This window comes from Nannobrachium achirus (genome assembly GCF_963921795.1).
Source record: "Nannobrachium achirus genome assembly, chromosome: 15".
In the NCBI taxonomy this organism is placed as follows: Eukaryota; Metazoa; Chordata; class Actinopteri; order Myctophiformes; family Myctophidae; genus Nannobrachium; species Nannobrachium achirus.
Window position 1 is genome coordinate 7,059,469 of NC_137822.1, and position 21,338 is coordinate 7,080,806.

At 42.4% G+C, this 21,338-nt stretch overlaps 1 protein-coding gene across 1 annotated transcript in view; it reads right to left on the reverse strand.

The window, feature by feature from the left end:
- The window catches only part of cwc27 (CWC27 spliceosome associated cyclophilin), a 69,023-nt gene that overhangs the window by 15,965 nt on the left and 31,720 nt on the right, over positions 1–21,338 (reverse strand). The window contains exons 12-13 of the mRNA XM_080742625.1: positions 2,206–2,327; positions 628–740 (exon numbers count right to left, since the gene is read on the reverse strand). Coding sequence (XP_080598751.1) covers positions 628–740; positions 2,206–2,327 — 235 coding nt within the window. The remainder of the gene's footprint in view (positions 1–627; positions 741–2,205; positions 2,328–21,338) is intronic.

Genomic DNA, 21,338 nt, shown 5'->3' on the forward strand with positions numbered 1-21,338 from the left:
GGTTAACAATAATTTGACCCGTGACGGTCCATTTGGTTTCATATTACAGTTTACACTCTCAAGAGTTAAAGATCTACAGTATAAGGGTCCATTTTGTTACCAACTCTCCATCATTTAGCTGGGGACCACCTGGAACCCAAGAGGTACTTTTTTCTACTTTTTTCTTTTGTCTCCCCAGTGTTTGGCTTCATAATCACAGCTGATCATAATAAAGTTGTGAGACCTGGAGTATCATCAGGTCACATTATGGCAGGTACAATTTTGAGGTATTTTTTTTTTTACTTTACTTTACTGGAGAATTTCAAAATGTCAGTATTTTTACTTCTACTCCACCACATCTCAGACTGAGGCAAATGTACTTTTATAATATACATAAACCACTTCAACACTACAGTATATACATTTCAGCCATTTGAGAATAGCCTAGCTCTAGTCTAGCTTGTAGACCTGCTATTTTCTAAAAGATTCACATTCTATACATTTGAAAACCTGTGAACCGAGACATTCTGCATAATGAGTACTTTCTACTTTTGATACTTAAAGTACATTTTAGTATATAGTATTTCTACATCTGCTTGTATTGATTCCTCAATAAGAAACGTGAGTACTTTTTCAGGTCATACGTACCATCCCTTGTCGTCGTCCTCTTGCAGCTCCTCCACAGGCAGCTCCTCTGTGCTCTCCGTCTCAGTGATGGCCGAGGACAACTTGGACTTGAAACGATCCAGCAGCGCCATGGTCTAAACCAGTCCACAGGAAAACACCGTTGAAGACATACAGTAGACACGGAGTGAAATGGCATATTCAGTCGTTTTATTTTGAAGTTTCAGCAGTGGCGTCAGTTCAGCAAAAGCTAAGGTATTGCACGCATGCCTTCGCGCGTGTGCAAGACACCAGTCATGTTGTCGTACCTTAGCAACAGGCATGATGAATTTATAGAAGTACTTTTTTTTGTGTCTAAAAAGACATTTTTAGATACTTGCATGCATGCCACTGAAATCGAAGTCATTAAAACCGCTAAAACGATAGAGCGTGCGTGCATGCATGCACATTTCAAGGCTGCTCAACAGCACCTCTCTGGTCACCCAGCAGTATTGCAGGCCAGGCTACAGACACACGCATAGATGGCTAGATACACAGTCACACTAAGGAGACGGTGTACGAATAATTATGAGTCTAAACTGATTCCATATGTGACCACCACTCAAAAACCAAAGTTGTCCTTCAAATGAGGCTCTAAGATACAATAAAAAAATCACACCCGTGTGAAGTGGAGCTGTGTGTGTGTGTGTGTGTGTGTGTGTGTGTGTGTGTGTGTGTGTGTGTGTGTGTGTGGATCATGTGTACCGTTTTTTGTGACATTTGAAGAAAATATGTAGGAAAAGGAGCAAAAAGTGTGTTTTGGAGAAAATTCAAGATGGCGGAAAATCTATCATGGCGCAAATGGGCGTGGCCTATATGGGGAGATGCGTCATGACCCAAGGAATCCAGGGAAAAAATATTTTTAATTTTCCGACCTACGGTTCAAGAGTTACAGGCCAAAACGTAAAGTGGGGTGTTATGGCGCCACCATGCGGCCAAATGACACAATTATTTTTTATTTAATCCTTGAAATCATTATGAACCTCCTCTCCAAGTCTTGAAACTCTAGCCCCTATGGTTTGCGAGAGACAAATAATTGAATGTGAGTTTTTGCGATTCCCATTATAAGTCAATGGGGAAAATTAATTCACTAATAAATTAATATCAATTAAACTATAGAACCTTTCTCTTAGAAAAGTAATAGCCCACGATTCCCGAGTAAGCCGGTCGATTTGACATATGGCGCGAGTGTGTGGTGGCAAAACTGTGGGACTAGTGGCGTGCCGAAGTTTAGGAAGTTCAGGCTACATACACACAGACACACACACAGACACACACACACACACACACAGACCCACACAGCCACGTATAGGGAGCCTGTGCTTCACACAGCTCCAAAAATAACAATGTGAACCCTGGTAATAGCGCAATCTAGGGTCAGACTTCAGTGGTCTATAGGTAAAACGTATTATTAGCATTTCATTTCTTTTCCTCTGCATGAGTCACGACAGCATCGTACGGCCAAGTACAAACCAGGCTCATGTGGCTAAAAGATCAGAAACCATTTGTGATAGAAAGAGACCACCAGATCCTCATAAACAAAAAATAGTCCAGTTCTTTTACCTGTTGTTCTCGGGTGGAGCCCTTCTTTCTTGACAGCTTCTGTTTCTTCAGCTCGTCGTACTTTTTCCGCTCTTCCAGATACTCGGCCACGGCGTCGCTGGTGGTTGGCTTCTTCTCGTCACCTGACACCCACAGGAGACCAGGCTTTATTAACTCATTGAGTGCCTATCCCGAATTAGTTCGGGATATATGATCGTATCACAGGGTGCCTATCCCGAACAAGTTCGGGATATAAAAAAAAAAAAAAAAAAAAAAAAAAAAAAAAATCTTTTTTTTTTGAAAACATTTTTTTTGAATTTTTTTTTTTTTTTTTGGACCCCATCAAATCTGGTGAACATGATTTCAATCGCGATTTTGCATGTTCCACCCCCATACAACCCCATCTAACATACAGGGCAGCCATTTTTGTTTACATTACATGTAAAACATAAGGGCGATTATCTCAAGAATGCCTGAACGGATTTCCAATCGGATTTTTTTGTTTGAAAGCTGTGAACAAACTGCACAAATCCACTCCAATGCAATCCAGGATTGCATTGGATTTTTCAGAGCTCATTCTTCTCTGTTTTTTTCCCATGCATGAGGTGTGCAAGGTTTAATCATGGCTAAGTTGACGAAAATAAGGCTTCTAAAATGCTTGGTAGCCAATAGCTAACTTCAAGCTAACTTCATCCTCTTCCTGTACATGCAGTCATGCACAAAGGAAAGTGTTCAGGCAAGTCATGGCTGCAGGGCTTCTGCATATACCAGCATATCTCTATGGGATTTTCTCTGGCCACTGGGCGCCCTCTAGTGGTGAAAGGGGTGGCACTAAATGAGTTAAGAGTTAACGGAAACTAACAAAAACAATAAAGACGTTTCTATTTAACTGAAATAAATAACACAAAAAATGTCAAAGCATCAAGCAATCACACAGAGATATTTCACTCAATTTCTTCTGTTGTCTCTGTAGAGTGGAAAATAATACAAATTGAAAAAGTAGCAGATATACAAGCTCAAAATGCTTTTGTGTGACACTGTTGGGGTGTTAATTTACAAAAAACACAAATATAAAGATACAGCAGAAAGGTTTCTGCTGTACAGCAATGACATGTACCAAAACATTTTCCTGAAAGTTAATAAGTAATGTCTAAGTAATGATTAGGCCATTAAAACCGGGAAAGCATCTGTGCGCATTTTAGATTTTTGTATTGCCGCGCTACAAGCTTGTACATCAGCTATTTTTGTCAAATATTCAAAGTGTGAGAATGATTTAATTCTGTTAAATGATTAAGTGAAGATTAAGTAATGATTAAGTGAGGATTAAGTGATGATTAAGTGATGATTAAGTAATGATTAAGTGATGATTAAGTAATGATTAAGTAATGATTAAGTGATGATTAAGTGATGATTAAGTAATGATTAATTGATGATTAAGTAATGAGTGGTGAAACCACACAGAGATCCTGTGCATGGGGTCTCCTGCATCTGGCTCAGAAACCCCCAGCTTCGCCCCCCAGCCTGTCCAGCCTCACACTGTCTCAGACCCTTGATGGATGAGCAAATAACAAAAGGGGCGGAACGCGATCAGAGAGGGGAGAAGGAAAAAAAGAAAGATAAAAGGGAAGAGCGGGACGTTTTTCAAGCTGTGCGTGTCGCTGCCACATAGGATGATGGGAGAACACATTATGAAAGGTGAAGAACCGGGGGCAAAAACAGAGCCGTTTCTTCTCATCTCCTTGACACGCTCCGCATGGAGCTACACTCTGGTGCCAGCTTTCATGTGGCTGCCGAGCGGAGAGGTCTCAACCTGGTAACCCCTCCCTCACTCTGTCTTGATCATGGAGGAGAGCCATTGTGTACCCCCAAGAACCTTGCGCAATCTATCATCACGCATACAGTTCAGTGCCGCCGCCGCCGCTGCTGGTACACAAAGTGCTCCGCCGCCTGTAACCGGGTAAAAGTATAGATAGTAGGGTTGCCCGATCCCGATCACGTGATCGGATGCCGATATGGCCGTTTTTATAAGATCGGAGATCGGGGGAAAAAAATCGATTTTTTTTTTTTTTTTTTTTTTTTCAAAAAAATATTTTCTGGGAGTACTGAAAGTTACAGGTAAGGTGAATGCGATATGAAATGTAAGCTTACCATAATCACAGTAATCCTTAATCATTTTCAATCATATTCAAGGGCTTTTGGAGAAATGAGACAGACAGAGCACTGCAGAGGGAAGGTGATTGTGTCAGACTCTGTGTACAGCTGGCAGCTGATGCCAATAAGTAGTAATTGGCCCCTTGCTAATGGATCAAAGGAAGGCAATTATGTCTCTCTGCACTGTCAACTAGCTCAGTGGTTCTCAACCTGTGGGTCGGGACCCCCAGGGGGGTCCTCAAATTATTTTGGGGGGGTCCCCAGATGATTAACTTAACGTGCAACATTGTTTTCTCTCTCAACAGTAAACAAATCAACATAAAGTTTAAGTGTATAGAGGGTATCTGCACATTTCGAAAGTGAAAAATTAAGGACTTTTTAATACCTCTAAAATGACAAATTAAACATTGGCCAAATTGTCAAATATTAAAGCCAGAAATTGTGAAAATAGCCGATCTACATGCTCACAACGCCTCGCAACGTTGTGAGCATGTAGATCTGCTATTTTCACAATAGAACCGTGTTATACAAAATATACTTCCTCAACTCTTCAGGGTCGGGGGTCCCCAGTTAAAATATGATTATTTTGGGGGTCACGGCCTGAAAAGGTTGAGAACCACTGAACTAGCTGCTACTGCATACTTTTAAAGCAGACTGGTTAATTGGTTCTTAACTTATTTTGTTTCAACTTTAAAAATGGCCAATGTTTTACCAGTTTTTATATAGTTTGTTGATTATTTTTGATGCTGTAATGGTCTATTTTATTTTATTTTTTGAGGTATTAAACAGGTTTTAAAAGTCCTTAAATCGTGACTTCACTGCCAAATTTCAAAGGCCACACCAAAGGTCCGCTGCACAATGATTGAGAAACACTGCACTAGTAGGCCTATATCACTATACACTACTCATAAGCTTTGTTTTTAATTTGTTGATTCAGTGCTGCACTAAGTGATAGAATGAATAGAATTTTTTTTTCTTAATGCCTTGCCAAAAGATCGGATCGGGAAAGATCGGGATCGAATCGGAAGCAATAATATTTGATCGGTATCGGATCGGGAGCAAAAAAACCCTGATCGGGGCATGCCTAATAGATAGGTACTAGGGCATTCACCAAATATTCTAATATTCGAATATTCGAATATTCGAATATTAGAATAGCAAAGTCACTATTCGACGTTGTTCAACAAAGTCGAATATTCTGGGTTTTTTTTCTTTTTAAAAAATATATAATTTATAAAGCTTGGCTAGATACGAAGTAATAAGAATGAGTTGTCAATGGTTCTCAAACCTTTTTAGGCCGTGACCCCCAAAATAAACATATTTTAACTGGGGACCCCCACCCTGACAAGCACTTGCAATTGTAGGTATTACATTTAATGTGACTTGGTTCAGCAGATAAATAATATTGTGAAAATAGCAGATCTACATGCTCACAACTTGTGAGCATGTAGATCGGCTATTTTCACAATGTTCGCCTCTTGCTCACTTAATATTTGACAGTTTGTCCAGTCCTGTCGAATATTCCACTATTCGAATACTTTGAGGTCGAATAATTCGAATACTAAAAATCACTATTCGTGAATGCCCTAATAGGTACCGTAACCTTCTTTGTTCAAGTATTTCTCAGGTAAAAGTAAAACTCGGTTCAGATATGTCGAGTTAAGAGTGTACTTAGGGTTAAGGTTAGGGTTAATTTACCCCCATTGATTCTGGTAGGGGACCCAAAGTGTCTTTGGGTCCCCTACCGGAAACAATGGAGGCTTTATTGGCTTAGGAATGTGACAAAAACAAAAAAAATATCCATGAATTCATGTCTCCATGAGGTGAGTAATCAATAGGAGAAAAAAAAACATTTTGGGGGTGAACTACTCCTTTAATGGGTTAAGCAAGGCGCCACTGACTATTTTGAACGAACAAGGGAAGGACGACCGGCATGTTTACGTTTGTGTCTCCACGCGTTAATATGTCTGGTCTCAGCCTCCCGGTTCAGACACACTGGCCCCATGAAGTCACCGGCTTCGGCAGACATGGTCACTTTTCTTCCACAGCCAACAAAACCGTCTCAAACCCCTCGCGGCGACGACTTCACCCCCCCGACTATAGCCAGGGCGACGGCAATTCTGAGCGGCGGCGGTGACGTGTTCTGCGCGACAAAACAAATGATGTCATGCGGGGGCCGCCTCCGTCCAGCACCTGTCGTGTCCTGTGTTGTCCTGTGTGCTCAGGGGCGTCACAAGGGGGGGAAAAGTGGGACTGAGTTACTCGGGCCCACGGTGGAGGGGCCTTAATTATCTTATGCTTTAACTATTGAAAAATAGCAGATCTACAAGCTTGTAGATCTGCTGTTTTTGAAAAGTGAACATTTGTAACTCAAATTTTGTTTCTGGGGGGTCCCTGGAACTAAATATTTTGAGATGGGGGTCCGACGGTCCGTGTCCAAATACATATCCTTTTGGGGATCCTTCACATGAAAAAGAGCGCCACTGACGTAGAAACATAAGTTTTTCCAAAAACCTTTGATTTGAAATATTCAAAGACTTGCACACATTTTCACGATTTTTCAAAAATAGCAGATCTACAGCGGCACTCGGTGCCGCGCTGTGAGCTTGTAGATCTGCTATTTTTCAATATTTAAATTTAAATGTATACTTGTACCCAGGGCCCAGAATTTGGTGCGACACCCCTGTGTGTGTTTGCCACGCTGTGAATGTTGTCCTTAAAATGGGCACGTCGTCCAAGAAAGGCTCACTACTACGACAGACAGGCCAGCCAGGGATCTGAGTTCACAAGTACTCTTTATTTCCACCCGCTGCGTATTTTCAAAGACCCAGACCCACAATCACTTTAATCCAATAAAAAAAGGTTAAATAAAGAAGCACACACACATTCTTTTAGACACTGCGCCTCTCAAAAGAACAGAACGCCATAATCATCCATGTAAGCACTCAAACATAAGTGTTATTATTTTAAGTGTGGTGAAAACCAGGACAATTTTGGTGGTGAAATGTTTTAAAAAAACTGTAACAATTTGGTGTTTTTTACACATGTTTGTCTATTTTATTTGGACACCCAGCTTGAAACCGGGACGATCCAGGCCAAACCCGGGGACGTCTGGTCACCGTCTGCTGCTTGTCATGCCTTAGCCATAACCGTACAACACTCAGACACATCAATACAAAGCTTGTGATGACAGACGCCCTGTCCTTCTCTCCCTGAATGTGTGTGTGTGTGTGTGTGTGTGTGTGTGTGTGTGTGTGTGTGTGTGTGTGTGTGTGTGTGTGTGTGTGTGTGTGTGTGTGTGTGTGTGTGTGTGTGTGTGTGTGTGTGTGTGCGCGCGCGTGTGTGGGGACAACTGATTTATGGTAGGGTCACCCGTCTCTGCATCACAAGCTTCGTATCCAACGCAAGTCGAGGCTTCAGATTGCGTCAATTTTTTAACATGTTGTCTTGCGGGTTTTGTGGGCGGAGCCGGCTTGGTGCCGGCTTCCTGCTGTGTTGTGTGTTTGACTTGCGTTGGAGAGAGTTCGGCTCACTAACTATTGGGGCGGTAACATGTCATTAGGTCGAACACTCTTTGGATCGACCACCAAACTCTAGACCAAACCCTAATCCTAACCTCAGTAAAACTATGCCTAACTCTAACCCTAACCCTAAACTTAACCTCAGTAACCGTGACGCGGGTGATTATCTAACCTGCCGACGCTTGCGGGTGATTATCTAACCTGCCGACGCTGTTCGACCCAACGGGAGTTCGACCTATGGGGCAGTCCCATTGGGGCGGCCATGGCTGAATAGGTCTAATTATTATTATTGATCAAAAGCTTTCCGGCATTTGAACTCTTATTGGGGACACGTTGCAAGCGACGCACTTCAATGCCGTCAAGGTGCCGACACAGGGAGCTCCACCTGGGAGTGAACGGAGGAATCTGCCGTTCTGAGATGTATGAAGCGACATGTGTGACCCTGACCTTCATAGACATTAATACATTACAGTAGACGCCCCAATGGGGCCTGCACGTCAACGCCACCCCATTATTATACAGGGAAGATTGCCATAACTCTAATGCAGGCCTAAGAAATAGGCCTGCATTGTATAGTAAGTACCTGAGACTAAAGCATGATTTCTGTTTTATAACCATTAATGTTGAGCAGCCTTCATGTGGCACTGTTGAGAAACCTAAAGGGCCATTCACACTGAGAACTAGAACTATAACAAGTGGCCACCAAAGGCACCGCTCACTTCACACTGGTGTGATTTTTAAAAAGGTATCTCGAGTAAATTTTAACGGCACAAATCATGTACGGGGGTCCCTTGCGCATTATATTTTCAGACAGGGGCCAAAAATAAATACATGAAAAGGTTTGAGGACTGCGTCACGGCAGAACAGCTCTAAGGCATAGTTCACTAAAAGTGATGCTTTTCACAGGCTGGAGCTAGTCTATATTTTAGGAACGTGCAAATAATCGGTCTCCTACTTACTTTTAGTCTTGCAATACTGAACAGGCACACGTTGTGCAGTAAATACATAGTAGTAACAGTGGGCTTGGCTGCCATTAAGCAATTTCAGGCTGCTATGAGCCCTAGCGACCTTTCACATCAACTATCTAGCTCTGAGAAACTGCGCAGCATGCAAAAGAGATTGACAGCTCGGACATTTAAAGCCTTTTATTTAGGTGTTAGTACCAAAAAATAATGAATGATCTTTCGATCTCCCTCAGAGTCAGTAAACTGCGCAGCATTTTAGTATTCAGAAGCTCAACTTACACTAAAATAATATCGTCTCTGTCGGGTCCAAACTGTTACTTTTCAGGATTCAAATTCAAAAACAGCTAAAGTAGCAGGTCAACAAGCTCAACATCGAGCGTGCTGATGTGCTACTTTTGATGCTTTTGTCTTGTGTAAAGCTATAGAATGATCAAGTATATTCATTAATTGCGACCGTCATGTCGCAGTTACTATCAAAACCTCCACCTACAGTCAGTCTGTCCATCAGTCTGTCCGTCACGTCACACTTTTCCCCTACTCATATCTCCGCCACCGTTGCCCCGATCCATGCCAAACTTTGCACACGCACTCCTTGGCTCCCAAACCACAACCTCATTTCTCACATGGCCCTCTTCTAGCACCACCATGAGGCTGATTCTTGCAAAACACATTTTTGGACACTGCTCCTACAGATTTTGCCCCTAAAATCACGCAAAGCGGTACACAGTATATCTACAGTCATGTCATCAACATGCATCTGTCCCATCTAGCGCCACCATCAGGCTGATTTTTGCAAAACACATTTTTGGACACTGCTCCTACAGATTCTGCCCTAAAATCACGCAAAGCGGTACACAGTATCTTTACAGTCATGTCATCAACATGGATCTGTCCCATTTCCCGTATTCCCTCCTGATTGCCTACCATTGCCTTCCAAAGTTTGTGTATGCGACCTGGCGGTCACTTATCTCCCGATTTAGGGAGTCTTACTGGTTTACAAGAAGAAAATAATAATAATTTGGAGAGAAGAGGTTTCTGCCTGACAGCAACAATATACTTGGTTAACTGGGGTCCCCCAGGTGTCTACACTTGGCGGCTCCCTCCTTTTTTCCCTTTACATCAAATGACTTTGTGGAAAAGAGGCGTCATGCTGTCATGTGGGGTGCCCTGTATATACTGTAGGTGCCCTGACTGAGCCCAAAGCGTCTGAGAACCACTGCTCTACGGCAGGGGTCTTCAACTGTGGGTCGGGGACCCCTAGGGGGTCTCCACAGTTACTACAGGGAGGCCGCCAAATCTTTGTGTGATAGGAAACTTTATTTTTTCCTTCCTTTTTTACATGTACTACTGAAAACCCATAGCATCCCTATTCTGGGGGGGAACATTCGCCGGAAATAGACGATTTATAAGCTCACAACGCGTCCCACTGTGACACGTTGTGAGCTTGTAGATCGGCTATTTCCGACGAAGAGATTTGGTGGCCAAGTTTACCAAGTTGTGAAGGTTTAAAGGAGTAGTTCACCCCCCAAATGACTTTTTTTCTATTGATTACTCACGCCATGTAGACTTGAGTTCAATAATATTTTTTGTTTTTTGTCGCATTCCTAAGACAAACAAATGATTATAGTAAATTTACCCTGACGGTTTCCCCATCCAGGGCCATGCATTTGGGTCCCCATCCGGAATCAATGGGGGTAAATTTACTATACTATTTTTTTTTGTCTTAGGGATGCGACAAATCAAAAAAAATATTATTGAACTCAAATCTCCATGGCATGAGTAATCAATAGAAAAAAAAGTCATTTTGGGCGTGAACTACTCCTTTAAGCGGTTAAATATCTGAAAAGACACATTGAACACGAATCCAACATAACAGAAAAGAAATATGTTTAAACCACACACGGCATTGATGATAGTGCTGTCAAACAAGAGAGATGAAGCAAGGGGTTTCCTGCTTCATCTCTCTCTCTCTCAGCTAAACGGGTCCTCCTGTTGGAAGACCCCTCTGCTCTGGAGAGTCTTCCAGCACATTCATTCAGCTCTTGTGCTGCAGCCTGTGACACGCTGGCCCGCTGAGTGATGATAGCCCGGGGTCCCAGCCACGGTTAGGAACACACATCACCCTCTCCAGCTGTTGTCACTAAGTACTAGCTTCGGAGTTTGATGGCCATTTCTAACTACATTCCTCCCCTCTCCTGTCACCTGGTGCTCACCGGCGCTACAAATCACGCCGCCGCTGTTGTGGCAACCGAGGAGGCTTGTTGTAGACGACAAAACGCTCGCTTCCTTTTGAGGAAGAAGAGGGTCGCCCTTCTCCCCTCTCTAGGGATGGGACGATATGAAAATGTCATATCACGATTATTGTGACAAAAGAAATTGCGATTTACGATATTATCGCGATAATCAAAATCTATTATCCTGGGGTGGAACGTTTGCCAAAAAATTGCAGATCTACAAGCTCACAACACTATTTTTTTGACAAAGACATTTGATAGAGAGTGAAAAAAAGACTATCAAATACGTATATTATATTCCTTTTACCAATTATAGAGGGTTTAAGTGGTACCGGATGTGCAGCTCGGCAAATAAAAGGTGAATTGATCCCAGTGCATGACGGAGGACGATATCACGATAAATGAAATCTCCACGATACGATTATCGGAGTGTTTTTATCACGATAAACGATAAAATCGCGTATCGTCCCATCCCTAGTTGTCCTTCTCCCCTCTCTTCCCCCCCCCGCCCTTCCGACTATCGACACGTCCCGAAAAAGGAGAGGGCTGCATGCGAAACGTTGCCTCGAGCGGCGAGCGTTATTGTCTGTCATCAATCAATGGTGGAACATCAAAAATAATTTAGTAAATGAGCACTCAAAGGTAAAAAAAAACGCTCGCTACCTAAATCCTCCCCGCTGTCAAATGCACTCAACAAATGACCTAGACTGCAGCTGTGATGCAAGTTAACTGCTGACTCATCCTCTAGAAGCAGTGTTTCTCCACCTGGGACAGTCCAATCATCAGTGTATTTTGGAATCATGTTAGTTTGTTTTCAGATATTTAACCACTTGAACCATCAATACTTAATAAACTTGACCTTTCACTCTGTACTTAGTCTGCTCTTTTTTTCCCTCTACACCAAAGCTCTTTGCCAAAAATAGCCGGCGTTGTGAGCTTGTAGATCTGCTATTTTTAGGTCAAATTCTCCAAATATGGACGTTAGGGTTCAAGTGGTTAATATAAAAAAGGAGAAAAAATGTTTCTATCACACAAAGATTTGGAAGACCCCCTGTAATAACGCTGAGGACCCCCTAGGGGTCCCGGACCCCCTGTTGAAGACTCCTGCTCTAGAACATTCTGCATCTGCAGCAAGAGCAGAATGTTCTAGAACGGGCTGTGGCGTGCATGCGCACGATGGACACGCGTGTGCCCACGTCAAAAGGTAAGAGAATTGTGGCAGGGAACCCTCAAAGTCAATTTATGGTGGCAGTAAATTAGTTAACAAAAATCAATAAACAAAAACAATGCACAGCTATTTTTAAATGTTTCAATTCCAAAACTTTTCCAGTACTGGAAAAATATTTTTATCATTTCAAAATATTTCCAGGAATTTCATGACCGTGGGAACCCTGGTTCAAGTACCTAAAAATTGTACTTAAGTACAGTACAGAATGTACTACATCTCTATTTTATTTGACAGACCTGAGGTATTACTCCCCTCCCCCCTCTCCCACCATGGTGGGTCTCACAGGTGAAATCACCCTGCAATCAACCACTTAAACCCTGTATTCTTCGTTGACCGGAGCCCCCCAGGGCTCTGTACTTGGCCCCCCTCCTGTTTTTACCCCCCTCTAGTCCACACCAATCCTCTTCACTGAAAATAGCAGATCCACAAGGTCGTAGATCTTGAAGATCTGACGTTTTCACTTAATGTTCGGCTATATAACGCTATAACAGCTGTCAATTATAAAGACTAAGATGTTTGAGTGCATTGACATTTATACATCGCATTACTGGTGGATCAGGCTTTGGACTATTTCAAATTTTCAGAGGCAAATATTATATTATTATTACTCCCAATACAATTATTCTTAAAACTTTAGTTACTAGATCCTTAGTAGATTTTGATTATTGTTACAATACATACATCAACCATTTCAGCCCTACATTTTGGCCATTTGAAAATAGACGATCTACAAGCACACAATGTGTTGCCAAGCGATGACCGATGAGCTTTTAGGTCTGCTATTATCAAAAGATTTGAACACATTTTCAAACTTGGTAGTCAAACTTATACATTTCAAGGACCACTATAACTCAAATGGACCATTTGCACACCCTCAAGAGTTACAGACCTGTAAGGGTCCATTTGGTTCTATTTGTACACTCAGAGTTTCGTAAGGGTCCATTTGAAACCTCCTCAAGGAACCCCTGAGGGTCACCACACCCAACTTTGAGAACCAGTGGTCTATCTATGTCAGGGGTCTTCAGCGTGTTCAGGCCAAGGACCCCTTAGTCGAGAGAGAGATGAAGCAGGGAACCCCACAACCCATAGATACCATCTATACTATAATTTTGCGAATGTCTGAGTGAGTGAGTGAGTGAGTGAGTGAGTGAGTGAGTGAGTGTCTGTCTGTCTGTCTGTCTGTCACAGCGTTTCTCCTCAGTGGCTGGAGCAATTTATCTGAAATCGCATCACCATCAGCATATGAACACACCTGACATAACTGTGAAGCCCGTTTGTCACTTTCACAAATCGTATGCTGTATATTAGCATTTTTATGGTGTATCTATATCTATTTAGCCTACAGTACCTTTTGTGACCACACATGTTAAGGGAGGGGCGCTGTTGTTCAGGCCATGCACAATCACACACAAACCCAAACACACACACACACACGGGGGGGGGGGGGGGGGGGGGGGGGGGGTTCTGGCCCTGTTACAGATGTTGTCCAAAAATCATGCAGATCGGTACACAGTATCTCTGTAGCCGTTAAATGGAACGGGTATTTCTTACATTGAGGCTCCTACATATTAGCATGCAAGCACCAGTTAAAGTTACTTTCCATCCCTCATATACTGTGTGCACACATCCCATAACCCACACACTGCACATCATTTCGGAGCTCATATCTTTGAACGGGTAAGGGCTAGTATAGTTTAATTGTTTGAAAGCACAGTCATCAGTGTATTTTGGATTCATGTCAATTTGTGTTTTCAGATTTTTAACCATTTGAACTGTCAATACTTATCCCCTCTACACCAAACCTCTTTGCCGGAAATAGCCGATCTACAAGCTCACAACGCCTTGCAGCACGCGGTGTTGTGAGCTTGTACTGTAGAGCTGCTATTTTTGGCTAAAGTTCTCAGAATCTGGCTAAAAAAGGAGCTTTTCATTTTTTTTCTTTCTATCCCCCCAGTAGTAACTCTGATGACCCCCTAGGGGTCCCGGACCCCCTGTTGAAGACCCTTGATCTATGGCATGGGCTACATTCATCCTTGACTGATCTGCAAGCTCACAACAAGTTGCTTCGCGACTCATTGGGAGCTTGTAGATCGGGTATTTCAGCACGTGACAGTGACACTCAGCAATGTATAAATCAGGCCTAAGCATAGTACTGTACATGTAATGGAATTACATTTCCTCATCCAATCACGAAACATATACACTGGGTGAATTCTTAAATGCTCAGCCACCACACAAACACAAAGCAAGTCTCTTGGCTCTGGGTTTGTATGCCTTGCGAGACAATGGAGGAGCTAAAGCCATTGGACATTGTTTATACAGCAGTGTACTCTGTAGTAGAGGCCATGCACTGTCACAACACATAATTGTGCTTTTCTTACACTGGATCCTTCTAAAAACAACTATGCATGCTGCTCCTCAAATAGCACCACTAACAAGGCATTAAAAAAACAAATAGCAGTAGAATGTCATCCATGTTCATAAGACATAGCGCCATTGTCGGGTGAAAACCGTGTATGTCCAAAACCGTTGGTTTTGCATTTATCATTTAAAAAATGATTTAAACTAGTGTAAACAGCCGATCTACAAGCACACAACGCCTCGCACCGCGAGGCATTGTGTGCTTGTAGATCTGCTGTTTTCACTACTTTTGTGCAACGGCCTTGTATGATGAAGCAGGACTTTACTTTGCGAAAGAACGTACACATTTGAAACTTGGAGATGCAAGGTTTCCACCCGACAACGACGATAAGTAGGGAGTGTTTTCTAGTCCTGGGGAGGATGGGGAATTGCTTTTACAGCTTAAACCAGCTGATGGTTGCTCAGATGGCTCTGATAAGTGCACAGAAGGGAGTTTTTATAAGTGTCTTGCTCCGGGACACACAGTTTGTAAATACGTCAAAGATGCCATTATAATCCATTTGTAACGGATAAAACACCTTGGCCTGGAAGAGAGGTCATCAGGTGGTTCCTAGTCTCGCGTGGCCAGACTGTTGACTCCCACAATTTGCAAATGCTCCCGTCATACGGTCTGGAGCAACGGAAGTCTGATCACGAGTGCGAGATAAAGCGGATGTGACGCACCCGCTCCCTTGGTGCAGTAGCGATAACATGTCCTACTGGAAGCGTTATGTCTTCTTTCAATATTTTGGGGGGCGCTATTTCGTCTTTCTCTGGTGTTGTTGGTGTTACTTCCATGATGTTTTCAAATGTTTTCTTAAAACTATACACGCATAACAAGAATATGCCGCTCGAATGACTCTGTCTATGCCTGCCTACCCAAACTTTTTTAGCTCGGGGCACCCCTATAAATATTTTTTTCATCCGAGGCACCCCTACATTATTATATCTAACATATAATTAGAGAGAGAGGTCAGTCAGTCAGTCAGTCAGTCAGTCAGTAGGTCACAAAATGCACAAAATGAATTATCTATTCACTCGCTTCAGCGACTGATCTCAAATTTAACATGGCATTGGTCATTAGCATTATACACACGATGACGGAGCCCGAATTTCATTTTTCCCAAATTCTAGCGATTTATTAGCGTTTCTTCACTCTACAGCTCTACAGCCTGTTGTCAGGGTTACGGTCCGTTCCTCCAGGCCATGGGATCTGTAGCCCCGGGCCCACACACACCTCTCTCTCTCTCTCTCTCTCTCTCTCTCTCTCTCTCTCTCTCTCTCTCTCTCTCTCTCTCTCTCTCTCTCTCTCTCTCTCTCTCTCTCTCTCTCTCTCTCTCTCTCCATGGGTCACGCATGCAACGGGTGATGTGTGTCTCATCTTCCAACGGGTATAGAAAACTTATGTGGAGCAAATACATCCTCATACTTCTATTCACCTAATTTTGCTGTTAAATTATTTGTATCCATCATAAATATACACTCCTCCATGGGCTGCTCCTTACATTATGATGCTCCCACATATTCTCACGCACGCACCATGCAGTTACAGTTACTTTCCCCAAAACCCACACTCTGCACATATTTTGCAGCACATATATTCGAACGGGTAAGGTCTAGTATTCCTAATTTTCACTCCCAGCACCTATATTTATAGCATATTTTAGCGATTATGTTGCAAGGAAAGCGAAATAACTTTGTACTTCAAGTTTAAAATGATACTAAATGTATTTTTAAATGCCAAAATAAATGTCAAATATTATCAAATGATCTCGCGTCACCCACTCTGAAAACCCCTGGTCTATGGCACTGTCTGCTAGTGTGGTTCTGTTATGTTTCTAATGGGACTACAGTTCCGTGCAGCAGTGGCTACTTCCGTTACTCGCCTTTCGGGAGCTGTAGTTCCAGACTCTATATAGCATTCTGAGATTGTGGAATAGTTGTCTGTTAGTCTGGGATCACTTCACTTTTCGAGGTTTGATCCGGTCGGGAGAGGAAACCACTTTACGTCGTGTTGTAGTACTCAAAGGACTACAATTTACCGGAACTATCAAACCGGATTCAGTTTTAACCCAAAATAATTCCCCTGCGCTCAAGGACATACTTTTAGGGCCTACCTAATGAACTCCTTGATGTGGCGTAGTTTTGCTTTTGAAAAATGTGTTTGGGATATGCATCTTTTATTCCAACTCGTAGCGACTGGCAAGACTACACTAGGCTACTCAAGCATTTTAATAGGGATTGGGGAAACAAACGGAGGGAACCAAAACAATGTGACGCCGCTTCTTCTAGTGGTTTCCGCGTTGGGCGGAAACCAAACGGCCTGTTGTGAACGAACACCAGGCTTTCCCCTAGAAAGCCTGGTAGGCGAGGTTAGTTGTCTGTCTACACAAGACTAGGTGGTAACCTTAACCACAACACTCTCCAGTTGGCGGGTCAGCAGTGATTGGCCAAATCACTGCCCCTCTCATCTATGCTTCCAGCTGTTGTCCTCTCCCCTATGCCAGAGCCAACAGGAGGCTCTCTCCGCCTTGTGTGTTCCTGGGGGGATTGCAGGCACTGAGAGATCTCTAGGACTATGGTTTGCTTCCTGCCTAGGGCTCCACCACGTCTCACCAGACTGTTTGTCCGTTCAAACAATTTGTTCAAGTTCAACCGTTCATAGTTTTTTATTACATCGCGTGTACAGCCCACCCTACTGTCCTGTGTGCCGGGGGCCCCCAGGGGGTCCCCAAATTATTTTAGGGGGTCCCCTGATGATTAACTTAATGTGCAACACCGTTTTCTCCCTCAACAGTAAACAAACCTAAAGTCTAAGTGTATAGAGACTATCTGCACATAGTAACAATTGAAGGACTTTTTAATACCGTTAAAATGACAATTAAACATTGGCCAAATTATCAAATATTAGGCAGAAATTGTGAAAATAGCTGATCTACATGCTCACAACGCCTTGGCGAGGCGTTGTGAGCATGTAGATCTTCAATTTTAACAATAGAAACGTGAAAATGTAATGCCTCAACTTAGTACTGGTCAGGGTGGGGGGTCCCCAGTTAAAATATGATTATTTTGGGGGTCGCAGCCTGGATAGGTTGAGAACCACTGCTCTAGCTAGCTTGGTGCCCTCCTGCGAGTGCTGCAACAGGAGTTGCTGGCCCCTGTTAGCCCACCAGCGGGTCTCTCCAGCGTCACATTTGGAGAGCCGCTATTGATTCCCAGGTGACCCATCTACCCTCTCCACTACAGCGGTCCAGTTATATTTCAGTTCTTTATTTACCCAGGGTAGTAGCTGTGCTCATACACACATCACCCCCGTCATGATATTCTCTACACATACACTGAAGTTTTGACTTTCACATTTTGCAAATCGTTGTTGTTGGGCAGAAACCTCTCATCTCCATATTTTAACTTTCTGTGTTTTTCCGTTAATGAACGACCCTACTTGTTCATACTGAATATACTACAGCGTCACACAAAAGCATCGAAAGTAGCCGACGTGCTTTGAGCTTTTGAAATTGTTGAATTTTAATCCTGAAAAGTAACTTTGGACATATGAGGCTTCCATCCAACAGAGATGAAATCGTTGCCAAATGGGATGAGAAACGCAGGTTGTAAATCTATTCTAGGTGGGGACATTATGCCAAGTCAGATCTGAACGATAACGTGGTTGCTAACAACACTTGCATCATGTTTTAGATTATCTTTCCCCCCACCAGTGCCTTTTCCCCTCGATGGCAGAGGACATGACAGCAAGACTTAATTGCATGAGATTGTAATGAAGACAACAAAGACAATTTAAGCCATTTAGGCCTAGAATTATTGAATGCTTTAACTATTGAAAAATAGCAGATATACAAGCTCACAGCGTGGCACCGAGTGCAGATCTGCTATTTTTGGAAAATTACGATTTTATTTCTTTGAATATATCTTTTTAAAGGCAAAAATCTGTACCTCAAATTGCTTCTGGGTGGTCCCTGGAACAACACATTTTGAGATAGAGGTCCGTGGGCCAAATACATGTAATTTTGGGGGTCCTTGATATGAAAAGGTTTGAGAATCACTGATTTAGAAGAAGGATTTAGGAGACATTTATAGAATCGGGTAAAAAATATTCAAAGACTTGCACAAATATAAATGATTTAAAAAAAAATATCCACAAGCTTGCAGCGCGGCACTCAGTGAGCCGCACTGTGAGCTTGTATATCTGCTATTTTTTAATAGTTAAAGCATAATGGTTAAAGGACCTACACCATGAATTTTCACTTTTTCTATTTTAAAACCTTTTTTTGGGGTCCCACTGGCACCTTCTATCCTCACAAAGTCCTATTTCTGTACATTGTGTCTTTCTCTGGTTTTGGGAAGACAGAGATGAAAAGCTTTCCACGGGTTCTCAGAACAGTGCTGTTCTGAGAGTTGATCCGTGTGACGTCACACGGATTCCCGTTTTTTTTTCAGAGTAAAAAAAAAAAAAAAAATCAAAAAAACATTTTTTTCAAAAAACTTTTTTTTTCAAAAAACTTTTTTTTTCAAAAAACTTTTTTAAACTTTTTTTTTTCAAAAAACTTTTTTTCAAAAAACTTTTTTTTTTCAAAAACTTTTTTTTCAAAACATTTTTTTTTTCAAAAAACTTTTTTTTCAAAAAACTTTTTTTTTTTCAAAAAACTTTTTTTTTTCAACCTCATTATAGTAGAGCTAGAACAAACAAAAAGAATGGTCAGAGTGATTGTTGAGGGTTAAAACCTGTCTAAGACTCAATTTTGAGCATATATTTATACAAAAAATATAGTTTTAAAAGCATGGTGTAGGCCCTTTAAAGTGATTCAAATCAGATTTGCGTCCCGGTCTAAATGTCTTAAAGACCCTTGTCAGAAGAAAATATAACGCATGTTCAACACTTATAATATGAGCTGTCCAGGGTGTTGGATGGGCCTGACACATTCAGCTGGAGGTCCTCAGAGTGGAGGGTCAATAACCTCACGTCACCAGACTTTCCACCGCGGAGGAAAGCCTGGCATTCGTCCTAAACCGAGCCGTGTGATCCCGTTTAGAAAAACAAAACAAAACAAAAAGAAAAAGTGGTTCTGGTTGTTGGTTCCAGTTGGCGTCGCATTGTTTTTGTTCCCCACATAATGCAAATCAATTAGTTTAGTCTCGCTAGTTGCGCTACGAGTTCGAAAAAAAGATTATTATGATATCAAAAGAAACTAAATGATTGTACCACCAATTAAAACCAATTTTAAACTAAGGGAATCATTTTGGAGGTGCACAGCACCGGTGGTTTCCGGCCGCCTGATGACGTAAAGTTATTTCCACTCCCAACCGGATCAGAAACCCCCAAATGGTATTGATCCCATTGATTTGTAGCCACTTGAACCCTTGCATCCTCATTCAGATGGGAACATAAGCCGAAAATAGCAGATGATCTACAAGCTCACAAAGAGGGCAAAGAGAGCGGAAGTACAGAGCCAAAGTTCAAGTTTAAGTAGTAAAAACGGATTAATATGAACCCAACATATCAATAGAAAAGATCATGCATAAAAAATAAAAATAAAGGAATTCACACTACGCTGATGACAGTGCTGTCAAAAAAAGTCTATGAAGCTATCTATGAAATCTAAGTAAAGGTTCTGCAACTCACAATGTTATACAATATGTAGAGGGGGTCCCTGCGTCATCTCTAAAGGGGTCCTTTGACTCCTTGGCCAGAAAAAAAAAAAAAAACATTGAAGACCCCTGCACTGCGGTAATAAACTAAAGTACAAATGAAGGCATTTCAAAGTGAGCTCTTTATCACACCATCTCAAAGCCCAGGCAGCAACCCCAAGCCATAAATGTACTCAAGTCCCTTTTAGATTACAGAGGCATCTTCAGCCGTGGAGCAAGGGGGAAAAAAAGAGAAACAGTGTCTGAGAAGGACTGAGAGGACCTCTGTGTCAACAGTAAACTTCAGCTGGAGGTGGTGGCAGGGACGTGCTGGCCATTGGGAAAAGCGGGACAACTCCCGAACGGCCGGTTCATTAAAGGCCGGTCCAGGCCGGCCATTAGGAAAAAATTCAAAATAAAATGTCAGCCTTCGTTCCATTTTGGGGGCTGGGTGACCAACAAAGTAAATCGTCACTGTCGGGCAGAAACATCGAATCTCCAAGTTTCAAATGTGTACATTTTTTCGCAAAGCAAAGCCCTGCTTCATCATACAAGACTATCGCACAAAAGTAGTGAAAACAGCAGATCTACGAGCACACAAATCCTCGCACCGCGAGGCGTTGTGTGCTTGTAGATCGGCTGTTTTCACTAGTTTAAATCATTTTTTAAATTATAAATACAAAACAAACGGTTTTGGACATAGAAGGTTTCCACCCGACAAGAACAAAATATAGGCCTAACTGAAACTCATGTAATTGGCCCACTGGCTTGTCACTTGTCATGATCTGAAATGGCAAAACTTTAGCAGCGCTATAGAGAGAGATCTCTCTCTCTATAGCGCGCAATGAGCGCCCAACTATTTTTCCCGGGCTGAATCAGGGGCCCAGCATGTCCCTGGGTGGTGGTGGTGGTGGCCACACAGATAGGTTGGCATCCGACGCAGACCCCACCATGGACCATTTTGTTTGGTTGCACAACCAATGTAACAACACAACCCAGAAAAACCTACAGC